The 25,000-nt window shown below is 44.2% G+C and overlaps 3 protein-coding genes across 3 annotated transcripts in view; all 3 read right to left on the bottom strand.

The window, feature by feature from the left end:
* Positions 1 to 6,707, bottom strand: part of LOC308152262 (E3 ubiquitin-protein ligase TRIM35-like) — a gene marked incomplete at both ends in the record, with an annotated part of 43,585 nt that extends 36,878 nt beyond the window's left edge. Inside the window, one exon of the mRNA XM_080525190.1 lies at positions 6,306 to 6,707. Coding sequence (XP_080381316.1) covers positions 6,306 to 6,707 — 402 coding nt within the window. The remainder of the gene's footprint in view (positions 1 to 6,305) is intronic.
* A 2,818-nt stretch (positions 6,708 to 9,525) lies between these two features.
* Positions 9,526 to 12,637, bottom strand: LOC308154389 (E3 ubiquitin-protein ligase TRIM35-like; the record flags this gene model as incomplete). Its single annotated transcript, XM_080527552.1, has 6 exons — positions 9,526 to 10,079; positions 10,786 to 10,904; positions 10,988 to 11,010; positions 11,110 to 11,340; positions 11,582 to 11,677; positions 12,470 to 12,637. 6 exons carry the CDS (start codon positions 12,635 to 12,637, stop codon positions 9,526 to 9,528), a joined length of 1,191 nt encoding a protein of 396 aa, XP_080383678.1.
* A 10,813-nt stretch (positions 12,638 to 23,450) lies between these two features.
* The window catches only part of LOC308154391 (cilia- and flagella-associated protein 47-like), a gene marked incomplete at both ends in the record, with an annotated part of 46,770 nt that continues 45,220 nt past the window's right edge, over positions 23,451 to 25,000 (bottom strand). Inside the window, 3 exons of the mRNA XM_080527554.1 lie at positions 23,451 to 23,660; positions 24,376 to 24,538; positions 24,851 to 25,000. The exon at positions 24,851 to 25,000 is cut by the window's right edge and continues 12 nt beyond it. Of these exons, the coding sequence (XP_080383680.1) occupies positions 23,451 to 23,660; positions 24,376 to 24,538; positions 24,851 to 25,000 (523 nt within the window). The remainder of the gene's footprint in view (positions 23,661 to 24,375; positions 24,539 to 24,850) is intronic.

Below are 25,000 nucleotides of genomic sequence, written 5' to 3' on the forward strand. Positions count from 1 at the left end.
ATGAATGTGCAATAACACTATGTGCAATATGACAACCCTAGGGTACATAAGGTTCAGAGAATAGGAAATGTTAGAATAGGTATAGCATAGCATAGAGTACAGCACAGTGTTTTATTTGTATAGTATAGTATAGTGGATAGTGTACATAGCCTTTATTTATGTAAACCAGCTCTTTTCCCTTCTTGTTTTTAGTTTTTTTTTTTTTTTCCTAGCACCAGGGGAGCCCCCCCTCCCAAATTTCGTTGTTTGGTACCTGTACTATATCAATGACAATAAAGACCATTCATTCATTCATTCATTCATTTCATCAGCCTTGGAATTAATTTATAATATCTTGACATTATCTGAGGAAGTGGTTCTTACCTGCAGGAAGGAGATGTCTTCAGCTTTCAGCTCCTTCTCTAAGGCTGTGATTGTGTCTGAAAGTGATGATATCTTTCTGCTCAGTGTCTCAGTCTTCTTCTTCATCATCTGACTCTTCTGCTCCTCTTCCTCCCTCAGTGCAGCTATCCTGGCCTCCTCTTCCTCTCGTAGAAACTGGTGAAGTTTCTCAAACCCCTCCTTAATCTGTCTCTCTGTGTGCTGGGCCTGGCTCTGGAGACGGCAAGGGGAATAATATTATGATAACTGTAGTTTTACCACCATATTAAATAATGCATATATATATATAATAATACAATCTGTCTCTCTTTGTTCCAGGCCTGGCTCTGGAGACAGCAAGGGGATGATGATATCACCATTGTTTACATTTACATTTTTGGGCATTTAGCAGACGCCTTATTCCAAAGCGACTTACAATCAATACTTTTGACTAATCAAGTGAATCATCAATCCACCAGTCGTATCAGGAAGAGTAATCTAGCTCAGGCCAGGGGCCATTGGCAGTCTCCGTGATAGAAGGAACTGTTTTTATTTTTTATTTGTATATAGACATTGGAGAAGGTGACACAGTGAAGGGGAAAGCGGGTGTCTCAGGAGACGCAGTGCTGGCGGGTAGTGGATGTCTCAGGAGGAGCAGTTAAGGTGTAAACTGAAGAGATGGGTCTACAGTCTCCGACGGAAGATGGGTAGTGACTCTGCAGTTCTGACAGCCGTGGGAAGCTCATTCCACCAGCGGGGAGCCAGTTTAATGAAGAGACGTGATCGGGCAGTGCGACTGCCATGTAGGTGTAGAGGTGGTGGGGCCAGTCGGCCAGCAGAGGTGGAGGAGTGGAGGGAACGGGCTGAAGTTTGGGGGGTGACCATTGCCTGCAAGTAGGCAGGGGCTGTCCCCTTAGCTTCCTGGTAGGCAAGCACCAGGGTCTTGAATCTGATTCGAGCCGCTATCGGGAGCCTGTGCAGGGTGCGAAGGAGAGGGGTGACATGAGCACATTTGGGGAGGTTGAACACCAGACAGGCAGCAGCGTTCTGGATGAGCTGCAGAGGTTTGATGGCGGTGGCGGGGAGCCCGGCCAGGAGTATGTTGCAGTAATCAAGGCGGGAGATGACCAGTGCCTGGGTCAAGAGTTGCGCTGCTTCTCTGGTGAGGAATGGTCGTATCCTTCTGATGTTGTAAAGGAAGAATCTGCAGGAACGTGCCGTTGCTGCAATGTTCTCTGCATGGGATAGTCGGTTGTCCAGGATCACTCCAAGGTTCTTGGCTGTCAGGGAGGGGGTTACAGTAGAGTTCTCCACTGTGATGGAGAAGTCTTGTAGAGGGCAGGCTTTCCCGGGGATGAAGAGTAGCTCAGTCTTGTTAAGGTTGAGTTTGAGATGGATCCATGTTGAGATGTCCGCGAGACATGCAGAGATTGTTTGTTATTTGAAGGGTATACCGCCGTCCACTAGGTGGCAGTATTTCGCTTAGTATGCTGTCCGGCTCAGTTAGGAGTCGGCCAAGTTATTGTTGATCAGTTTCAGACGTTTTGATTGATTGATTGATTGATTGAAAACTTTATTAGAAGATTTGCAGAAGTAGGTACATGAAAGTACATATTACATACAAGGTCAACTAACAGGATAAAAACCCAAGAAAGCCACTGGCTTATTTCAATTGGGGTCCTTGATTCTCAATTCATCGTTACATGTTACAATTCATCGTTACATGTAAGACCACCGTAACGTTCATGTTACGGTGGTTGTCTAGTAAGCTGTCCACCTAATTCCTGTAAGTCTGTTATTTGTATGTTTATGGTTAAGTTACATATTATACATTAACCTGCTTATACTTTATACATTATATATACATTGTTACACTATTATTAGTGTATTATATTCACATGTGAGAGTTAGCCTACTGTCTCAGTTCATGCTTCTATTGTTTGTATCCCTGCAGGGCTTCTTCATCTTTGTCATTCAATTCTTGATTGACATTGAGGAGCGTATTTCTTCATTATTGTTTGTGCACTAACATCCTACATTACCTGTTATTACTGTTATTTTACCCATTACCACAGTTGAATCTGTAGAGGAAATGTATGCTCTACACCAGGGCTGCCAAGTTTCACCCAAAGTTTGGAGTGAGATTTTTTGGCGGTGGAGCGACCCAAAACTGTGCACGTTTTGGCAGCGGCGGCCCCTCTCTCCCACCCAATTATTTGTGCTAGTTTCCTGCAATTTTACATGTTGTTCATAATAAACCAATAATAATAATTAGAACATTTGATAAAACAAGACAAATTCAGACAATATATCATATTTATGAAATCTTAATGAACAAATACAGTAGCCTACAGACTCTAAAAGAAAATTGGGCCCCATCAACAGGACTCAGCCCCTTGGTCAGCAGCAGAAAGACCCTTGGTCATCATCTTATATACAGTGCATTGCTCATAGATCATGTTATACAGGACATACCAGGGTTTTTCCTGGGTCAGAATGAGGGCTTGGTGGTTGATCTTAATTGTTTTGGGAGGGACCCCCAATTGTTGTATTTGTATTGTAAATTGTTAATTAATAATAATAAGTATTACTATTATTATTATGAAATGACCTGGTCATGTTACAGTAGAGAAACAAAAAACAGTTACCAAAACTGTAAAGTTGCAAAGTAGGCCTATCGTCTCACCCAAATTAAGTGAGTAGGCCTATTTAAGAAACGGTATGCCTATAGTGTCTCTGAGATAAAGGATACAATCCGTTTTCACACTCGTGTTGAATAACAGAAGATTCAGGGAGGGGGAAAGACATGAGTGTGTGAGGACGGAGGATGATGAGCAAAGTCCCATCATGGATTTTATCTGGAATTTCACTGCCAATCTCTCCTCTAGTGATGTTACGCTCGACGCAGTAGTTTGATTGATTGATTGAAAACTTTATTAGAAGATTTGCAGAAGTAGGTACATGAAAGTACATATTACATACAAGGTCAACTAAAAGGATATAAACCCAAGAAAGCCACTGGCTTATTTCAATTGGGGTCCTTGATTTTCAATTCATCGTTACATGTAAGACAGACAGGGAAAAAAAACTAGTACTATCTACAAGATAATACAGACAAATAACTATGACTATCTACAAGATAAAAATACATCCATCATGGGAAGAACAATACTAGATATACAATACATCAAAACATCAGGTATGTACAGCGGGTAGGACAGGTGGGGACATACACCACAGGTGGGGGCGGGGGACAAAACACAAAGTATGTACAGTGGGTAGTTCGGGTCTTTTAATCTGATTTTTGATTTAGAGGGTCCAGTTACGGATTGCAGCCTCCTGTAAATGTTTTTTGAGAGTGGTTTTGAAGGTGGGCAGTGTTTTGCACTCCTTTAAGATTATAGGAAGGGCGTTCCACATTTTTACTGCATAGTTTGCAAACGAGTTTAACCCCTTGTTTGTGGTGCAACGCGGTTGAACGTGGTTCGTGGAGCTTCCTCTGGTGTTGTATGTGTGGACGTTGTTCACTTTTTGGAAGTATGTTGACAGGTACTTGGGTGTCTTTGTGGTGTAGCGTATCTTGAAGACCAGGCCCAGTGCAAGCTGCTGCACTCTGTCAACTACTCGTAGCCAATCAAGGCTCAAAAAATGAGCAGCGGTTAGATGTGTCCTAGGGTTGAGGCCTAGCAGAAGCCTAACCAGTTTATTTTGGGCTGTCTGGAGTCTTGTTTTATGGGCCTTTGTGGTTCTATAGTACCATGATGTTACGGCATAGTCGAAGTGACATTGAATGAGAGCTCCTGATAGGGTCCTCAGTGTGTTTTTACTGACAAGTGAGGATATCCTGAACAAGAATCTAGTTCTATGGTTCACTTTTTTGATTACTTTTGCTGCCATTTTATCTCCGGAAAGATTTGCCTCTAAGATGGAGCCCAGGTATGTAATATCCTCTTTTCTTGTGATATTAATGTTACCCACTTTTATTTTAAAATTTTCAGCCTTTCTGAGTTTAGATGGGGATCCGTATAGGATGGTTTCAGTTTTACCTAGGTGTATTGATAGTTTATTGTCAGCTAGCCAGATGCAGATTTTACTCAGTTCAGTGCTTAGCGCTTTTTCCACCTGCAATATGTCCCTGTCAGAGACCAGCAGAGCCGAGTCATCCGCGAACAGGAACAAATTGCAATCACATGCTGATGACATGTCATTCACATATATTAGGAACAGTAAAGGTCCCAATATGCTTCCTTGTGGAACGCCGCAGGTCACTGGGAGGGGGGGGGACAGTGTTCCGTTCACACTAGTAACCACCTGTTCCCTCCCCTCTAAGTAGGATTGCATCCAGCCCACCGATGTTCTATCGAACCCTATTGCTTTCAGTTTATCTAACAATATGTGGTGATCTACTGTGTCGAAGGCCTTCTGGAGGTCCAGCATGACCATGCCGCAGTACTTGCCCGAGTCCACCTCATGGTTGATGTGGTCGTTCAAATAGAGAAGGCATGTGTCAGTGGAATGGGATGTTCTGAATCCTGATTGAAATTCATACATCAGATTTTTTTCAGTAAGGTACCTATCAACCTGTTCATAAACTATTTTTTCCATAAGTTTCGAGATGGAATTAAGAATAGAAACAGGTCGGTAGTTGCCTGGGTCTAATTTGCTTCCTTTTTTATACAGTGGGGTTACCCTTGCTATTTTAAAGTCAAGGGGGACGTGTCCCTGTTTGATGGAGAGGTTTATTATGTGGGTGATGATTGGGGTAATGGAGGCAGCTGAGTCTTTTAGAAATCTGGCTGGAATATTGTCATGGCCCGTGGCCTTTTCTGAGTGTAGAGCGCCCAGCTTTTTAAACACCTCATCGTTTGACACCATGGAGAGTTTAAAATCATCTTTGCGTACACCCAGTTTATTGTAGAACGCACGGATGTGCTCTACACCATAACGCCCTGAGTGGGGTGGTAGATTGTTAACTAATTTAGTGGCTATGGTTGTAAAGAAAGTGTTTAAGCACTTAGCCACATTAGTCACGACACGGCGTCGATCTTCCGACGCAATGTGCCTCGATACAAATGTATCTGTATGTATATATAGATAGAGTAATAGATACAAATGTATCTGTATGTATATATAGATAGAGTAATAGATACAAATGTATCGATGCATGTGTTAATTTGGTTAAAACCACGTGACTACTCGAACAAAGCTTCGTACGTCACACACGCACCTCTGACCGATGTGTCAATCATTCCGCAGACGAGGCAGTGGTCCAAGTTTCGTTCTGCATAAAATGACGTGGAACTCTCTCATATTCGAGGGTTGTAGTGCGAGTGAGACATACGGACGCTAGACAGAATCCATTTATTGACAGAGACAGAGATATAAATAGACAGGAGATCGGTAGATATTGATAGATAGAAAGTCCCGCAAAACAATTGTTATTTCTCGGCGTGAGAAATTTGAGGTGTGGCGTGTGAGAGTGTGAACTGGTTGATATGCGTGTGTCTCACCGCCAAAGCGTGAGACTTGGCAGCTCTGCTCTACACAGAATCTTGAGTTACAAATACATGAGTCACCATCTGATGTGCACAGCATCCAATACTGAGCAGAACAAGAAAACAACAAATCATTGACCACAACACTTTATATGATTACACAGTACCTTAATGTGCTTTGATGTTTCATCACAGCTTTGTTTAACTTTGTTAAAGACCTCCAGCTTCTCCTGTAAGGGGTTCAGAGCTGTCTGGAGTTCCTCCTGGATTGACACAAAACTTTACTGAGGAGATTTCTGGACTAATTTGACAGTCCCACTATGCTTTCATACTCAGTGATTAATTAATAAGACCATTATGATAACATCAAGTGTCATTACTTATCGATTGTATTATTTCAAACCGTCATGTTTGTTTATTTATTTATTAGTGTATTGCATTCATGTTTACCTTATGTTCCTTTGCAGCCTCGTCTACTGGGACACAGTCATGAGATTTGTGTTCCTTTGAGGCCTGACACACCACACAGACGGGCTGTTTATCCTCCAGACAGAAGAGCTTGAGTTTCTCACCGTGCAGACTGCACCACACCCCAGACCCTGCCTCAGCTCTCTGACCTCTCTCCTGTAAGGCCTCACACACGTTCTTTAAAGCTAGGTTAATGGGAGGGTTAGCTTTCGAGGATCTTCTCCTACAAACTGGACATTCACGAGATCCCTTGTGTTTCCACCATTCCTGCAGACAGGCTTTACAGAAGCTGTGGCTACATGACAGGACGACAGGATCTTTAAAGATGTCAGAGCACACAGGACAGGAGAGATCCTCCACTGGGAGAGACGATTTAGCAGCCATTTTCTCACACAATGCCTGTTCCTCTTCTGTAATAGCCTCTAAATATTACTTTAACTTATGTTCTTCCGCTTTTAAAGAAACACTTCACTAAAAGGTGAAACAGCACTTGTAGATATCACTTTTGATAGTGTTGTCTTGTAATGGTTTAGTCTTCTGCTCTTCCCTGCTGTCGTCTTGACACTGCTGTGTTCTTCGTCTGAAAGAGCTGAACATTACAACCCTGAGCAGCAATGCAGATCATCAGGTGGTTCAGGATGTTTCTTTACAGGAAACCAGGCAGACAGGTCAATCAGGTGTCAGTGGCATGTGAGGCATGTGTGGCAACTTCAGCTTAAAAGAGCATCGTGCTGACCAGACCTCCCCCATAGCTTGTGATGTGACACTCTAGCCAGAAGGCAGTAAATCAGTTTAACAAGGGAAAACCTGCAGCCTCTATGGATCCAGTTATTATCTTCCCATATGTTACAACAAGGAATATGATAGGATGATACAACAAGGAATATGATTGGATGATACTGTTGTGGATATAATTGATATATACAGTATATATAGGTTGTTTTGGTAATCACTAAACACTGACCGACAGCAGATCTGGGATCAGCAAAAGAGCTTTTATTAAATGTCCCACAATTTACATATGAGGAGATCTTCCCAATGCAGAGCACTAGTCATAGAGGAATCACATTCTGCCTGTTGGATTTGGATTCATACTTTGAGTAAAGTAGCAAGTAAGTGTAATGTCAACACTGTACCACAGCAATTCTAACCACTACAAGTTATGATTTTTAAGTTTTAATTTGACAGCCCTAATATCATAAAACTCAATTTCGTGCCACATTTAGTTCATTGGAAGCAGTAAAAAACTAAAAAGAAAGAAAATGAAATCAAATGCAGAATAAACAATAAAACAGTTTTAGGATTTTTTTTTTAAGGACTCAACATTCTTAAGATACAATCATGAATATAAATCATTCAATTATTGAAACTGATAGTGTCGTGGATTTATTACCACACTTGTCATCAACTCTCTATAATTACCAGAGAGTCAAACATATACCGTCATTCTAGTTTTAACTATCCGATGCCCCTTAGCCCCACACACCACCCATTCACCCACCCACAATTACTTTATAAACATACTGTAATGCACTATTATTACACATGTAACTATCCTACACCGCAGAGCTGCCAAGTCTCACGCAATCGCCGTGAGACTCACGCATTTCATCCAGTTCTCACGCTCTCACGCCGCACCTCTATTTCTCACGGCGAGAAATAACAATTGTTTTACGGGACTTTTATTTTTTAAATTCCTTGAAAGAAAGCTACCGGACATGAGTTTCGTGGCATCTTTCTGCACGCGCGTTAACTTGAGTCTGCAATCGAAGCGGCAGGCGAGCGCAGATGAAAGAACCTGTGTTCACGCGAGCTGCAAGGACGTAGCAAGCAGTGTTGCCAGATTGGGCTACTTTTGGTCACACTGGACGGGTGGATTCGGCAGCTTTTAGACCGGTTGGGCTGGACATTGTCAATTCCGTCTGGCAACCGTGGTAGCAAAATATGTGCATACATTACAACATCGTATCTGGTAGCCTACTGGACTGGGTTGCACCAATTTGGCCCTAGTTGTTACTAGCTAGTTTCAAACTAGTTGTTTACTAATTTCGGTTGCACCACGCCAATCTTAGCTAGTAAATACTCAGTTTTGGTAACTGTTTTTTGTTTCTCTACTGTAACATAACCAGTACATTAATAATAATAATAATTCATAATAATTTCAATTTACAATACAAATACAACAATTGGGGGTCCCTCCAAAAAAATGTGGGCGCGCTGCGTGCAACCACCAAGCCCTCATTCTGACCCAGGAAAAACCCTGGTATGTACTGTATAACATGATAGCCATCTATGAGCAATGCATTGTATATAAGATGATGATCAAGGGTCTTTCTGCTGCTGACCAAGGGGCCGAGTCCTGTTGATGGGGCCCATTTTTCTTTTAGAGTCTGTAGGCTACTGTATTTGTTTATTAAGTTTACATAAATATGAGATTTAACTATCCGATGCCCCTTAGCCCCACACACCACCCATTCACCCTCCCACAATTACTTTATAAACATACTATAATGCACTATTATTACACATGTAACTATCCTACACCCTGAGCCTAGCCCCCCACACCAGCACCAGACTACTGCCCCTGAGCCTAGCCCCCCACACCAGCACCAGACTACTGCCCCTGAGCCTAGCCCCCCACACCACCACCAGACTACTGCCCCTGAGCCTAGCCCCCCACACCACCACCAGACTACTGCCCCTGAGCCTAGCCCCCCACACCAGCACCAGACTACTGCCCCTGAGCCTAGCCCCCCCACCACCTCCAGACTACTGCCCCTGAGCCTAGCCCCCCACACCACCACCAGACTACTGCCCCTGAGCCTAGCCCCCCACACCACCACCAGACTACTGCCCCTGAGCCTAGCCCCCCACACCACCACCAGACTACTGCCCCTGAGCCTAGCCCCCCACACCAGCACCAGACTACTGCCCCTGAGCCTAGCCCCCCACACCACCTCCAGACTACTGCCCCTGAGCAACATTTAGTTCATTGGAAGCAGTAAAAGAAAGAAAGACAAAAGGAAAGGAAATAAAATACAGAATAAACAATAAAAAAACGTTTTAGAAATTTTTTTTTTTTTTTTAAGAACTCAACATTGTTAAAATACAATCATGAAAATAAATCCCTCAATTATTGAAAACGATAGGAAGAAGGATGAGTACATTTGACTCATGTTTCACAAACAGACTCACACACTCCTCACTGGGATGACATCACGGTCAGAGACACCTCTGATTGGCAGATCTGTACATCAGGGTGTTTAGCATCACCAGCCCATCCAATACTGAAGTATGGGAACAGTCTCTCAGTGAAGGTGTCTTTATGAGTGAGGATGAGTGTCATGTCTTCAGGGTCGTAGAAGGACACCTCCCCCTTGTTGTAGTCCAGCTGTACTCTGATCCTCTGGGGTCTCCTCTTCAGAGTGATGGTCTTACCCACTACATCTCTATACTTACCAGCCGTCTGTCCTATAGCCCAGTATCCATACTGTGGTAATGATGGTAACCCCCTCTTTCTATCACTGGACTCTTTAACCACACCCATGTTCCAGTCAGGATGGTCCCCCACCTCCACCTGCCAGCTGTGCTTTCCTGAGATGAACCCCTCAGAACCCAGAACAGTTGGATACCTCATGAACCGTTGTGGGTTGTCAGGCAGCTGCTGCTGCCATGGGCCTTCCTGTCTCACACTGGTCAGATCATCAGACAGAGAGAGGGAGGGCTTTGCAGTGTTGGGGTCCAGAATCACAGGAGCTTCAAAACAAACACAGATGCATTCTACACATTATGAGCTGTACTGTTTATTATACATATTATACGTATATAATATATATTGTATTTGTAGCCGGTGCCACCTTGTGGCTACTAGTGAAAGTCCACAGGAGCAGAAATTACAGCGTAGATACGACGTTCTGAGAGCACAGTTGCGACCGAGAGGAATAGGCAGATGCAGACCTATTCACAGACTCATGTCTGAATTGTTTGGTAAGGAAATATTGTCATTAGACTTGACGTGTGTGTGTGTGTGTGTGTGCGTGTGTGTGTGTGTGTGTCTGTGTGTGTGTGTGTGTGTGTGTATGTACACTATTCTACTAGGCATCTAATCACTCGCTCGCGTGTTTTGTGTGGATATCACGTGTGACCAACAGTGTGAAACAGTTTGGAGTTGTGTGCTGTGAATTCTGTTGCACCTATACGGTGGTGAACTAGTAGCATCATTTCTCTCGTCACATCCAGTCAGAAGTCTCTCTAGCATTACCTGCCAGCCCAGAGTAAAAGCACTATGGGGCTCATGTATTGTTAATAAACCTTGGCACTTTTTATATTCTTGTCCATCTCATTTGTTACTGTGCGGAGCAAGTTGGGGCTTGCTACACATTTATTAATGTTGTATTTCTATGAACATATTCAAATAGTCTATTTGATAGTTATTCTTAATGCAATTGTCGTCAGTACTAACCGTGCTTGACAATCCCCTGCATCTTCTCCCAGACTCTGAACTGCAGGTTGCCCAGGTGTTTGGCCACGTCTATCAGCGCTCCTGAAACCGTCTCTGGGTCTGGCAGTGTGAACTGGGCTCTGGAAGAACGTTCAGGAGTCAGTGCTGCTGTGGGCTTGGGTTCAGAACCACAGAGAAGAGAGACCAGAGACAGATCACTTACCTTTCCTTACTGGCCTTGAAGTTCTGGAGAGGAACAGAGGAGAAGTGTCATCAATGCTAGTGATGTCATCAATCAGTCTTTGAATACATTTACAATTACTGTCTGAGAGAAGGCATCCTTACCTGTAGGAAGGAGATGTCTTCAGCTTTCAGCTCCTTCTCTAAGGCTGTGATTGTGTCTGAAAGTGATGATATCTGTCTGCTCAGTGCCTCAGTCTTCTCCTTCATCATCTGACTCTTCTGCTCCTCTTCCTCCCTCAGTGCAGCTATCCTGGCCTCCTCTTCCTCTCGTAGAAACTGGTGAAGTTTCTCAAACCCCTCCTTAATCTGTCTCTCTGTGTGCTGGGCCTGGCTCTGGAGACAGCAAGGGAAATATAATGATCATTGTAGTTTTACTACCATATAGTATGTTAACTAGTTTTACTTTAACTTCAATATTATTATTCAAAGTTCAGGTGAAATGTATGCAGCTCTCTTTATGATTTTGAGTTGCAAATGCATGACAATCAGTTAGATGTCAACAGCATCCAATACTGAGCAGAACAAGAGAAGACCACATCACTGAATACAACACGTTGCACGACGTACACAGTACCTTAATGTGCTCTGATGTTTTATCACAGGTTTGTTTAACTTTGTTAAAGACCTCCAGCTTCTCCTGTAAGGGTTTCAGAGCTGTCTGGAGTTCCTCCTGGATTGAGACAAAACTTTACTGAGGAGGTAGACACAGAGGCTGCGGTCCATCAGGACCAAAACCTCACCACACAAAAACAATTTCTTCCCGACTGCAGTTGGCCTCATTAACGAGGCCCGGGACCCCCACTGAGCCTCACTGACCCCCACTGACCCTCACTGACCCTCACTGACCCCTACTGACCCTCACTGACCCCTACTGACCCTCACTGACCCCCACTGAACCTCACTGACCCCCACTGGCCCCCACTGACCCTCACTGACCCCTACTGACCCCCACTGACCCTCACTGACCCCTACTGACCCCTACTGACCCCCACTGACCCCTACTGACCCCCACTGACCCCTACTCACCCCCACTGACCCTGACTGCTAGCTTGACCCCTACTGACATCACTGTCACACTGCACTATTATCATGTCATATTCCACTCTTCTTGTAAATACTTGGCAATAAATCTGTTTCTGATTCTGATTGAGATTCTGACTGTGAGATTTCTGGACTCATTTGACAGTATCTGTTTACCACAGTTCTATAGGAATCATTCTCATAACCCTTATATAGTATAGTATAGAAACACATTCTCTCAGCACTGCCAAAACAACATTTCTTATTTCAGACAAAAAAGGATGAATCACAGTCAAATTAAAACAGAAACTAAAAATGATCATTCATTGTTATCAACAACCCTTTATCTTTTCACCCAGCATGTGCATAACATCAAGTGACATTGCTATCTATCTGTCACAGAATTTCAAATTATTTATTGAATAATTGTATTTATGTTTACCTTATGTTCCTGTGCAGCCTCGTCTACTGGGACACAGAGATGACCTCTATGTATCCTTGCGGCCTGACACACCACACAGACGGGCTGTTTATCCTCCAGACAGAAGAGCTTGTATCCCTCACCGTGCAGACTGCACAGCACCACAGGCAGAGTCCATTTCCAAGCCATTTTTGGACACGATGCCAGCCCCTCTTTTGCAAGAGCCTCTTGACAAAATTCTCCTGCTTTTAAACTTTAAACAACACTTCAATAACATGTGAAGAAACACTTGGCGATAGCAATTTTGATCATAGTATTTTCTTGTAATGGTTTAGTCTTCTGTTCTTCCCTGTTGTAGTCTTGCCACTGCTGTGTTGTAAGTCTGATAGAGCACTCCCTTTAAAAACACTGAGCTGCACTTTAACCTCATCAGAGAGACAGAGAGAGAGATAGAGAGAGAGAGAGAGTTCAGCATTGAGTACGGTAATCCCATCACTACAATCTCAATATCATAGGGGCAGTTTCCAAGAAAGAATGAGGGAGAGAGAGCGAGAGAGGAGGAGAGAGAGACAGAGCGAGAGAGATGGAGAGGGCAGTTTCCAAGAGAGAATGAGGGAGAGCCAGAAGGAGGGGGGAGGGAGGGGGGACAGAATGGGAGAGGACAAATAACATTGAATTCTATTAATGTATTGTTTGTTCTGCTGATACAGGTGTTTGGCTCAATGTCTATGTGTGACTTAAGACCTAACTACTTGTTAGCTATAGCATCATTATAGGCCTCCTTACTGTGTGAGCTGTGGCAAGCAACCGTTGGGTGGGTGTGTGTGTGTGTGGGTGGGTGGGTGAGTGGGAGCGGAGAGGTTAAAATTGCACTTTCTACAACAGCATGTATGGATACTGGATTCTGATTGGCCAGGAACAGTGGTAAATATCTCAACAACCCACTGTTCAGACCGCATTTCCAGTATCAATGCGCCTCCCAATCAATCTGATTAAGAACACCTGTGCTGACCTACAATGCAATGGTTGATCTTGTTTATGGGACTATATCCTGTGGCGGAAGGATATATGTATTCTGAAACGATTAATGATTGTAAATACATGAATTGTGGTGGCTGTTGTAGAAAAGCAATTTACCATTCGAGGGCGGGGGTTGTGGACTCATTTACCACTGTAACACAACCTGTACCAGTGGTAAATGAGTCCACAACACAACCCCCTTCCTCTCATGGTAAATTGCTTCTGTAGCTAATACACACACAAAAAACGACATCAGCATTTCTCATCTACAGGCCCTAGTGTAAAACCTATACAAGATGTAAGTTAGCTGGAAGTATGTAATGAAGCATCAACAATCAAGCAATGATGTCATATCACATGTTCAGTATCAGTATATCCCAACAATATCAACATTGTTTTAATCTACAGCGTGATTGTTATTGTTAGAGAACAGAGAATTGTGAGAAAACAGAGAATATCCCATCCAGACTTTGAATCAAGAAGTCTGAAAACACATTCCATATCATGGAACTCAAATTCCATTGGATTATCTCATTGCGTCTCTCAGAAATATTCAGATATAGCATCATTGCTAAATTTCCGGCACTTATTTTTGTGTGTGTGCGAATTGGAGCCGGGAGTGATTATAATACATACTGTATGTGCCATTGTCTCATTACACGAAACTACAAGAAGTGTAGGAAGCAAAAACAAAAAGAGAAGTGACTGTCATATTGACACAGAGCAGCGATTCAACATGTTGGCTGTGGCTGGGGTCACCCCTATGTTCCCACAGCCCAATGGTCCCACATTTCTAATGCTTCATAGGTGGGTTAGGGTTAGGGCTAGGGTTAGGGTCAGTGTTAGGGCTAGGATTAGGGTTATGGTTAGAGTTAGGGTTAGGGCTGTTATGTTACCACTAGGAAAAGAGTCAAGTGTGGCAGAACCCCAGAACAGACAGACACAAGAGGCAAAATAACAATAAAAGGATTTATTAAAATGATGGACAAAATAATACCTACTCTAACGGGGCCTAAGTGGGGGGAATGTGTGGATGCCAGAGAACTAGAAAATGTAAATGAGGTGTGAGTGGGACTGTACTCTATGTGTCTGGGTGTGAGTGTCTAGCGTGCAAAAGCTAGTGTGGTGTAGATATGTAGATGAGTGAAGTGTTGAAATATGTACGTGTACTAACCAGTCCAGAGCAGAGAGGGTGAATAGTCAGCAGGCAGACAGGGGGGGGTTAGGCAGGAGAGGATGTCGGCAGGCAGACGGGGGGGGGGGGGGGTTTGGCAGGAGGATTTGTCGGCAGGCAGGCTGGGGGTTAGGCAGGAGACGTAGTCGGCAGGCAGGCTGGGGGTTAGGCAGGAGAAGTAGTCGATGGGCAGGCAGGGGTCTAGGCAGGGAAGGCAGGTTCCTTTGGGGAGCGAGGGTAAACAAAGAAAACAACTAGAGTTAACAAAATAACAAACAAACAAAACTCGGAAGTGAAACTACTTAGAACTAGAATAGACAACAGGGAGAGCCAAACAACTAACCACATGGGTCAAAATAATCAAGCGTCGGAGGGGCTGCCTCTTCCTGAGTTGAACTGCTGTGGAAGGTCCAGCTGTCTCCACTTGAGCCTGATGAGGCTCAACGAGCGCCAACGAGGCAGGAGGGGGCGGAGCCGAAGAGGGATTCACAACAAGGGCTACGGTTAGGTTTAGGGTTAGGGTCAGTGTTAGGGTTAGGGCTAGGGTCAGTGTTAGGGCTAGGATTAGGGTTATGGTTAGGGCTAGGGTTAGGGTCACAGTTAGGGTCAGTGTTAGGGTTAGGGCTAGGGTTAGGGTCAGAGTTAGGGTTAGGGCGAGGTCTAGGATTAGGGTTAGGTTTGGGGTTAGGGTCAGAGTTAGGGTTAGTTAGATTACTAAGAAATGTGGGAACATCGGGCTGTGGGAACATAGACACGCTCCCCTGTGGCTGCACGCTAGCTCTTAACATGCTAAGTGAACACGCTAGCTCTTAACATGCTAAGTGAACACGCTAGCTCTTAACATGCTAAGTGAACACGCTAGCTCTTAACATGCTAAGTGAAGTCATTTGGTTCAAGCACGAATATCAAATACAGATGAGCTTTACATAAGAAAACATCAAATCATTGACCACAACACTATATGATGACACAGTACCCTAATTACACAGTCAGGTCTCAGCTGTGGTACCTGTACCAAGCTTTTGAAGAATCACGTTCTGCCCGTTAGATTTGGATTAAGTAACTAACCGGACAAAGAAAGCAAAAATATTTGACCTTGTTAAAGGGCTGTGTCTGTCCCATAGCAGTTCTCCAAACAATATTTACACGTATGTGATTCTCTACACACAAGCTACATGTTTTCATATACATACAATTCTTATACCATAATGCTCACACTCCAAAGCAACGTTTTGTTGATAGACAGTAATAAAATCTGTTAATTTACATTAAACAGAATAAACAATAAACATTGTCATAAAAAATGTATCTCATCTCATCAATCACAGTATTTCATAATGATAGGAGAGAGCATACATGTGGCTCATGTTTCACAAACAGACTCACACACTCCTCACTGGGATGACATCACGGTCAGAGACACCTCTGATTGGCAGATCTGTAGATCAGGGTGTTTAGCATCACCAGCAGGTCCAATAGAGAAGTATGGGAACAGTCTCTCAGTGAAGGTGTGTTTATGAGTGAGGATGAGTGTCTTGTCTTCAGGGTCGTAGAAGGACACCTCCCCCTTGACCACATCACTGAATACAACACGTTGCATGACGTACACAGTACCTTAATGTGCTCTGATGTTTTATCACAGGTTTGTTTAACTTTGTTAAAGACCTCCAGCTTCTCCTGTAAGGGTTTCAGAGCTGTCTGGAGTTCCTCCTGGATTGAGACAAAACTTTACAGAGGAGGTAGACACAGAGGCTGCGGTCCATCAGGACCAAAACCTCACCACACAAAAACAATGGTGTTTAGCATCACCAGCTCCTCCAATAGAGAAGTATGGGAACAGTCTCTCAGTGAAGGTGTGTTTATGAGTGTGGATGAGTGTCTTGTCTTCAGGGTCGTAGAAGGACACCTCCCCCTTGACCACATCACTGAATACAACACGTTGCATGACGTACACAGTACCTTAATGTGCTCTGATGTTTTATCACAGGTTTGTTTAACTTTGTTAAAGACCTCCAGCTTCTCCTGTAAGGGTTTCAGAACTGTCTGGAGTTCCTCCTGGATTGAGACAAAACTTTACTGAGGAGGTAGACACAGAGGCTGCGGTCCATCAGGACCAAAACCTCACCACACAAAAACAATGGTGTTTAGCATCACCAGCTCCTCCAATAGAGAAGTATGGGAACAGTCTCTCAGTGAAGGTGTGTTTATGAGTGAGGATGAGTGTCATGTCTTCAGGGTCGTAGAAGGACCTCCCCCTTGACCACATCACTGAATACAACACGTTGCATGACGTACAGTACACAGTACCTTAATGTGCTCTGATGTTTTATCACAGGTTTGTTTAACTTTGTTAAAGACCTCCAGCTTCTCCTGTTAGGGTTTCAGAGCTGTCTGGAGTTCTTCCTGGATTGAGACAAAACTTTACTGAGGAGGTAGACAGAGGCTGCGGTCCATCAGGACCAAAACCTCACCACACAAAAACAATGGTGTTTAGCATCACCAGCTCCTCCAATAGAGAAGTATGGGAACAGTCTCTCAGTGAAGGTGTGTTTATGAGTGTGGATGAGTGTCTTGTCTTCAGGGTGGTAGAAGGACACCTCCCCCTTGTTGTAGTCCAGCTGTACTCTGATCCTCTGGGGTCTCCTCTTTAGAGTGATGGTGTTACCCACTACATCTCTATACTCACCATCCCTCTGTGCTATAGCCCAGTATCCATACTGTGGTGATGATGGTACCTCCCCCTTTCTGTCACTGGACTCTTTAACCACACCCATGATCCAGACAGGATGGTCCCCCACCTCCACCTCCCAGCTGTGCTGTCCTGAGATGAACCGCTCAGAGCCCAGAACATTTGAATACTTCATGAATAATAATAATAAATAATATTGGTAGGTGAAAACCTGGTAAATAAAATATAAAAGGTGGGTAAACCAAGTTTACTTGGACCAGGAGCTTGGGGGAGGGAAAAGTCACCATTTGTCAAGAAGAATCCATGACAAATCAAAGAAATCATTTCCCAGCTGAGTTCAAGAGTTGAAGTTCCTCTAGTAGATGTGGGGGGCGGCTGAGGTCCTGACTCAGTGAATCTGGAATGTCGAGTCTACCATTATAGTCTTCCTCCCTCACCGACAGTCGGATCAACATCGAGCAGTATTCTTGTAAAGAGTACACTGGCCTTGTTATGATGACATCCAGCTGGCATATAAACGTCTTCCAGGTTCCCTTGAAGATTTGCGCCAGTAAGAGAGGCTCAGTCTAAAACCCACGGGTGAGTCAGAAAAGTATCCATGCGATGATACCCGCCCGGTGGTATGTCTCCGTACGAGACGGGCCGTCCGGTGAAGTTGAGCCACCATATTGTGGCGCTTTGTTCCGTTCGATTAATGAACTTCACATAGGTTCACATCTTCATCTTGGGTCTGATGTAACAGCACAGCGCAACTCCAACACGTGGAGGATGATTCTCTCTGCAGGAACCGGAAACAGGAACACAAAACAATTTCCAGCATCCGCTTCCGGAGGGTTGCAGCAAAGTTCAAGTATATCGAGAAGGGTCCAGCTGCGGACATCACGCGCATCACCCGGACGCTTGATGGACCATATTTGGTTGGAGCGCGTCATCACAGAAGTAACCGCGAGAAACCGCGAGATTTTGAAGGATCTTAAAAGCACGGTGAGATTTTAAAGGACATTTAACGAACAATAATTTGAACACGCAATTGATAAGAAGAATGGATGGATGGATGAATGGTCTTTATTGTCATTGCTATAGTACAGGTACCAAACAACGAAATTTAGGAGACGTGGCTCCCCTGGTGCTAGGAAAGAAAAAAGAAAAAAACTAAAAAAAACACAAGAAGGGAAGGAGCTGGTTTACATTGGCTATGTACACTATCCACTATACTATACTGTACAGATATACATTTGAAGATACACACCGGCTAGACCCCTACGGTCTAGTGGCACTTTTCCTGGAGGCGCTGTGTACAGGTTTTTTGCCCCTGCTTGCCTGCCATGCGCCGGGCTCCTTGGGCCTCTCCTCGGGGCCCCCGGCCGGCCTGCGTGCTTGGTCTGTTCTGCCGCTGGGGCACCTGACCCGGCTAGCCTCGTGCAGGGCTATGATAGTCTGAGCCTGGTGGCCTGGGCCGGGTGCGCCGGTGGTGGGGCGGGTCGGGCGTGTGGGGTCCCCCCGAGGGGCTTGTGGGGGGCCGCGGCTTTGCACTGGTGGGCAAACTGGTAAGTAGTCGCTCTACCACTAGAGGGCTGCAGGGGAATTTTCCTTGATGCACAGTGCACAGGTTTTTTACCCTTGCGTCCTTTTGACGAAGCTATCACTGGAACCTGGACACTGGACACAACACTGAACACTACACTACACTGGACACTGAACATCTGTCATTACGTGAAGCGCATTGAGTCGCATCTTGTGAGAAATTCGCTATACAAATAAAACTTGAATTGATTTGATCCCTTGTACACTTTTTTGGGCATTTGTGTTGCAACACACCTGTACATTGTGCACTCTACCCTAGGCCCTTATTTTATTCTAGACAGAAGGGTCGTAACACTTGTTATTAATTCCATTTGGTATACCTCAAACTTTCTGCATTTCTGGTGTTTGCATTTTACATATTCTAAATATATGCTATCTACATGTCGCACTGGATGGGGTTAGTGCTGTTGACTCATCAGAAAGTAAAGACTAATTCACAGAGTGTATGAAGATTCCAGTAAGGGTTTTGTGAAGGAGCCCTAGTGCTGTTGACTCATCAGAAATAGAATGTTTTATTTAGCTCATCAGTGGGCACTCATTACCATGGACACCTCCAGCCCAGCACCTTGCACCACGGTTCCTGCCCTGCTCCATGGATTACAACGATGATCGCCTGACCCTTGCCTGACTCCACCAAGTCCTTTGCCTGACCCCTCAAACCTCAAAGTCCCACACCTGGGGTCATTGACATTCTTTTATTTATATACAGTTAGGTCTGGAAGTATTTGGACAGTGACACAATTTCCATAATTTGGGCTCTGTATGCCACCACAAAGGATTTGAAATGAAACAATCAAGATGTAATTGAAGTGCATACTTTCAGCTTTAATTCAAGGGGTTGAACAAAAATATTGTATGAAACATTTAGGAATTGCAACCATTTTTATACACAGTCCCCTATTTTCAGGAGCTCAAAAGTAATTGGACAAATTAACAATCATACAGTACAGGCCAAAAGTTTGGACACACCTTCTCATTCAATGCGTTTCCTTTATTTTCATGACTATTTGGTACATTGTAGATTCTCACTGAAGGCATCAAAACTATGAATGAACACATAGGAATTATGTATTTAACAATAAAGTGTGAAATAACTCTGAAAAATATGTCTTATATTTTAGATTCCTCAAAGTAGCCACCCTTTGCTTTTTTGTTGTTAATAAAATATATAATAATAATATTTAATATAATATGTGTTAATAATAATATGTTATTATATATATATATTTAATATAATTATTATATATTTTATTTACAACAAAAAATATATATTTTATTAACAACAAAAAAGCAAAGGGTAGCTAGACATATTTAGAGTTATTTCACACTTTTTTGTTAAGTACATCATTCCACATGTGTTCATTCATAGTTTTGATGCCTTCAGTGAGAATCTACAATGTAAATAGTCATGAAAATAAAGGAAACACATTGAATGAGAAGGTATGTCCAAACTTTTGGCCTGTACTGTAAGTAAAATGTTCATTTTTAATACTTTGTCGAGAATCCTTTGCAGGCAATGACTGCCTGAAGTCTGGAACACATGGACATCACCAAATGCTGTGTTTCCTCCTTTGTGATGCTTTGGCAGGCCTTTACTGCAGCAGTCTTCAGTTTTTGTTTGTTCGTGGGTCTTTCTGCCTTTAGTTTTGTCTTCAGCAAGTGAAATGCATGCTTGATTGGGTTGAGATCAGGTGATTGACTCTGGCCATTGCAGAATATTCCACTTCTTTGCCTTAAAAAAGTCCTGGGTTGCTTACACACTATATTTTGGGTCATTGTCCATCTGTATTGTGAAGCACCATCCAATCAACTTTGCTGAATTTGTCTGAATCTGAGCAGACAGAATATCCCTAAACACTTCAGAATTCATCTGTCTGCTTCTGTCTTCACATCATCAATAAACACTAGTGACCCAGTGCCATTGGAAGCCATGCATGTCCATGTCATCACACTGCCTCCACGTTTTTTCACAGATGATGTGGTATGCGTCGGATCATGAGCCGTTCCAAGCCTTCTCCATACTTTTTTCTTCCCATCATTCTGGTACAGGTTGATCTTAGTTCCATCTGTCCAAAGAATGCTGTTCCAGAACAGGGCTGGCTTTTTTAGATGTTTTTTGTCAAAGTCTAATCTGGCCTTTCTATTCTTGAGGCTTATGAATGGCTTGCACCTTGTGGTGAACCCTCTGTATGTGAACCCTCTGTATCTCTTGTGTGAAGTCTTTCTCTTATGGTACACATGGATAATGATATGCCTACCTCCTGGAGACTGTTCTTCACTTGGCTGGATGTTTTGATGGGGTTTTTCTTTACCATGTAAAGGATCCTGTGATCATCCACCACTCTTGTCTTCCATGGACGTCCAGACCTTTTTGTGGTGCCGAGCTCACCAGTGCATTTTTTTTCTCAGAATGTACCAAACAGTTAATTTGGCCACTATTAATGTTCCCACTATCTCTCTGATGGATTTTTGTTTTGTTTTTACAGCCTAAGGATGGCCTGTTTCACTTGCATTGAGAGCTCTGTTGACTGCATGTTGTGCGTATACAGCAACAGCTTCCAACTGCAAATGCCACACTTGGAATCAACTCAGACCTTTTACCTGCTTAATTAATAAAGAAATAATGAAGGAATAAATAGCCCACACTGGCCCATGAAACAGCTTTTGAGTCAATTGTCTAATTACTTTTGGTTATTATATATTAAAGAGCTATAATTCATAAACCCTACCTTCAATTTGGATGTGAATACCCTTAACCTAAACCTGAGAGTCTGCACTTTAAGCCCAGTAAATTATGTTGGAAATCTCATATAAGATACGTTAGATCCAAAGTATCAAGGAGTATTGCAGTATTGTGTAGGGCAAAACATATTCTGGAACAGAGGATGTTGTATACTCTATATTGTTGTCTTGTCTTACCCTATTTGAGTTACTGTGTGGAGATATGGGGAAATGCATATAAAAGCACTTTAAACCCATTGATTACACTACAGAAAAAAGCTATGAGGATTGTACAGGGTTATGCTCGCACCCATCTCAGGAGCAGGTGCATATCATTCTACGGAGTTACCATATGGAATGGGCTAGAGGAAAATATGAAGGAAAGCAGAAATATTGCTCTATTTAAAAAAAGGTTTACATTTATTTTTTTTGTTAAATACCAAAATGAGGAAAGGGAAGGTTGTTAATCTTCTGGAAACTAAGGTGTGGTTTTCTGTGTCTTTTTCTTCTGTATTACATTGTGGATACTGATGTTTGTTATTTATTTATTTTGTGTTGTTTCAGTATTAAGAATAGAAAAATGATGTTTATTTATTTATTTTGTGTCAATATTAAGAATGAAAAAGTATTAGAACGGATGATACTGAAATATATGTATTAATTAATTGGATTATATAATGTAAGCATAATTGTTAAGTATAAACAGGGGTAGGACAGGCTTCTTCCTACTCCTTTTCGAACAATTGATAGGACTGTACTCTACATATTAGTTATTTGTTATTTATTATTTTTATTTTTAAATCATGTTCGAAATAAAGATTCATTCATTCATTCATATTCATTATATGACTGTAACTTGTGTATGACTGTAACTAAGATGTTTTGGTAAACAGCTAAAATAACACAAATTCTGTCTGTGACCAAATATATATGGGCCTAACTGTAGAATCCATTGCTGGAAATGTGTTTATTTGGTTTACACCGTAGTAAGGCGATGACGTAGTCCGAACCAAATATGCAAATATGCAGGCGCAATATGCAAATATGCAGGCGCGGTATGATGACACGCTCCAACCAAATATGGTCCATCAAGCGTCCGGGTGATGCGCGTGATGTCCGCAGCTGGATATACTTGGGAAATCCGGCACCGTGCCGGAGAACTTTAAGCCCTGTAATCCAACCCTGAATCCTCTACCTGACGCTCCTTCCACTGACCTCCACCTCCTCCCCTCCTTCCACTGACCTCCACCTCCTCCCCTCCTTCCACTGACCTCCACCTCCTCCCCTCCTTCTACTGACCTCCACCTCCTCCCCTCCTTCTACTGACCTCCACCTCCTCCCCTCCTTCCACTGACCTCCACCTCCTCCCCTCCTTCCACTGACCTCCACCAGCCTCCATCTACCTCCACCAGCCTCCAGCAGCCTCCATCTACCTCCACCAGCCTCCTCCAGCCTCCATCTATGTCCACCAGCCTCTATCTACCTCCACCAGCCTCTATCTACCTCCACCAGCCTCTATCTACCTCCACCAGCCTCTATCTACCTCCACCAGCCACCCTCTACCTCCACCAGCCTCTATCTACCTCCACCAGCCTCCACCAGCCTCTATCTACCTCCACCAGCCTCTATCTACCTCCACCAGCCTCTATCTACCTCCACCAGCCACCATCCACCTCCACCAACCTCCCTCTACCTCCACCAGCCTCCCTCTACCTCCACCAGTAGTGAGCGAACAGACAAGTCAGACTAGTCAGTGAGGTGAAAGCGTAGTTTAATGTCTTCATGTCAGGGACGGGGGGTAGGGGGGGCGGGGTCTATCGGATGTGGGCGGGACCTCCCCTCTGTTTGATGGGGGAGGAGTTTGCCACGGCCGGGAGACGAAGGTTCCGAGTCACAAAGTTCCGCTGACGGACGGCGGCGGGGCGGAGTCCCGGGGAGCTGATCCCATTGGAGGAGGCAGAGAGGGGCGGGGCGTAGGCAGGCACCACCCCTCTCACCTCATAGGTCCACTGCATGTCAGCTGTCTGGGGGGGCGGGAACACCAGCTGTCAGTCACCATCACTGTGGGAGGGGTGTGTGTGTCTCTCTCTGTGTGTGTGTATTGTGTGTGTGTGTGTGTGTGTGTGTGTGTGTCTCTCTCTGTGTGTGTGTGTATGGTGTGTGTGTGTGTGTGCCTCTCTCTGTGTGTGTGTCTCTCTCTCTCTGTGTGTTTGGTGTGTGTGTGTGTGTGTGTGTGTGTGTGTGTGTGTGAGTGTGTGTCTCTCTCTCTGTGTGTGTGTATTGTGTGTGTGTATGGTGTTTGTGTCTCTCTCTGTGTGTGTCTATGGTGTGTGTGTGTGTGTGTCTCTCTCTCTCTGTGTGTTTGGTGTGTGTGTGTGTGTGTGTGTGTGTGTGTGTGTCTGTGTGTGTGTGTGTGTGTGTGTATGGTGTGTGTGTGTCTCTCTCTCTGTGTGTGTGTATTGTGTGTGTGTGTGTATGGTGTGTGTGTGTGTGTGTGGTGTGTGTGTGTGCGTGTGTGTGTGTGTGTCTCTCTCTCTGTGTGTGTGTCTAGTGTGTGAGTGTGTGTGTGTGTGTGTGTGTGTGTCACTCATATGCGTGTGTGTGTGTGTGTGTGTGTTTCTATGTGTGTGTGTCTAGTGTGTGTGTGTATGTCTATGTCTGTGTGTGTGTGTGTGTGTGTGTCGCTCATACGTGTGTGTGTGTGTGTGTGTGTGTGTGTGTGTGTGTGTGTGAGCAGACCTTGACCACCAGGGTGGCGTGGTGCTTCCTGCTGTACATGCGCGGGGTGAAGGACACGCTGAGCAGGGTCCTACCCACAGGAAGTAGATCTCCACTGGGCGGAGCCACCTGGAACTCACGCCCCCCGCCCGGCAGGAAGCCTGCAGTGAAGGCCTCTGGGTACCTACACACACACACACACACACACACGTATGAGCGACACACACACACGCACGCGTATGAGCGACACACACACACACACGCACAGACAGACACACACACAGACACGCACACACACACACACACACGCACAGACAGACACAAACACGCACACACACACACGCACAGACAGACACACACACAACACACAGAAAGAGCGAAATGAGTCATAAAAAAAAGAAAAAAACCTCACAGGATTGGACACGCACACACACACACAAACACACACCACACAAACACACCACACACACACACACACACACACACACACACACACCGTGTCTGGCTGGTGAGGCAGAACGCCACGGTGGAGGTCTTGTTGAGTCCTTCCGCCGTGATGGTGATGACATCATCAACCTCGGGCTCCGTGGACACGAGCATGATGGGAAACTTCCACAGCCCCCCCGTCACACACCGCACCTCCAGC

The sequence above is a fragment of the Nansenia antarctica genome (assembly GCF_963989245.1).
Source record: "Nansenia antarctica genome assembly, chromosome: 3".
Lineage (NCBI taxonomy): Eukaryota > Metazoa > Chordata > Actinopteri > Argentiniformes > Microstomatidae > Nansenia > Nansenia antarctica.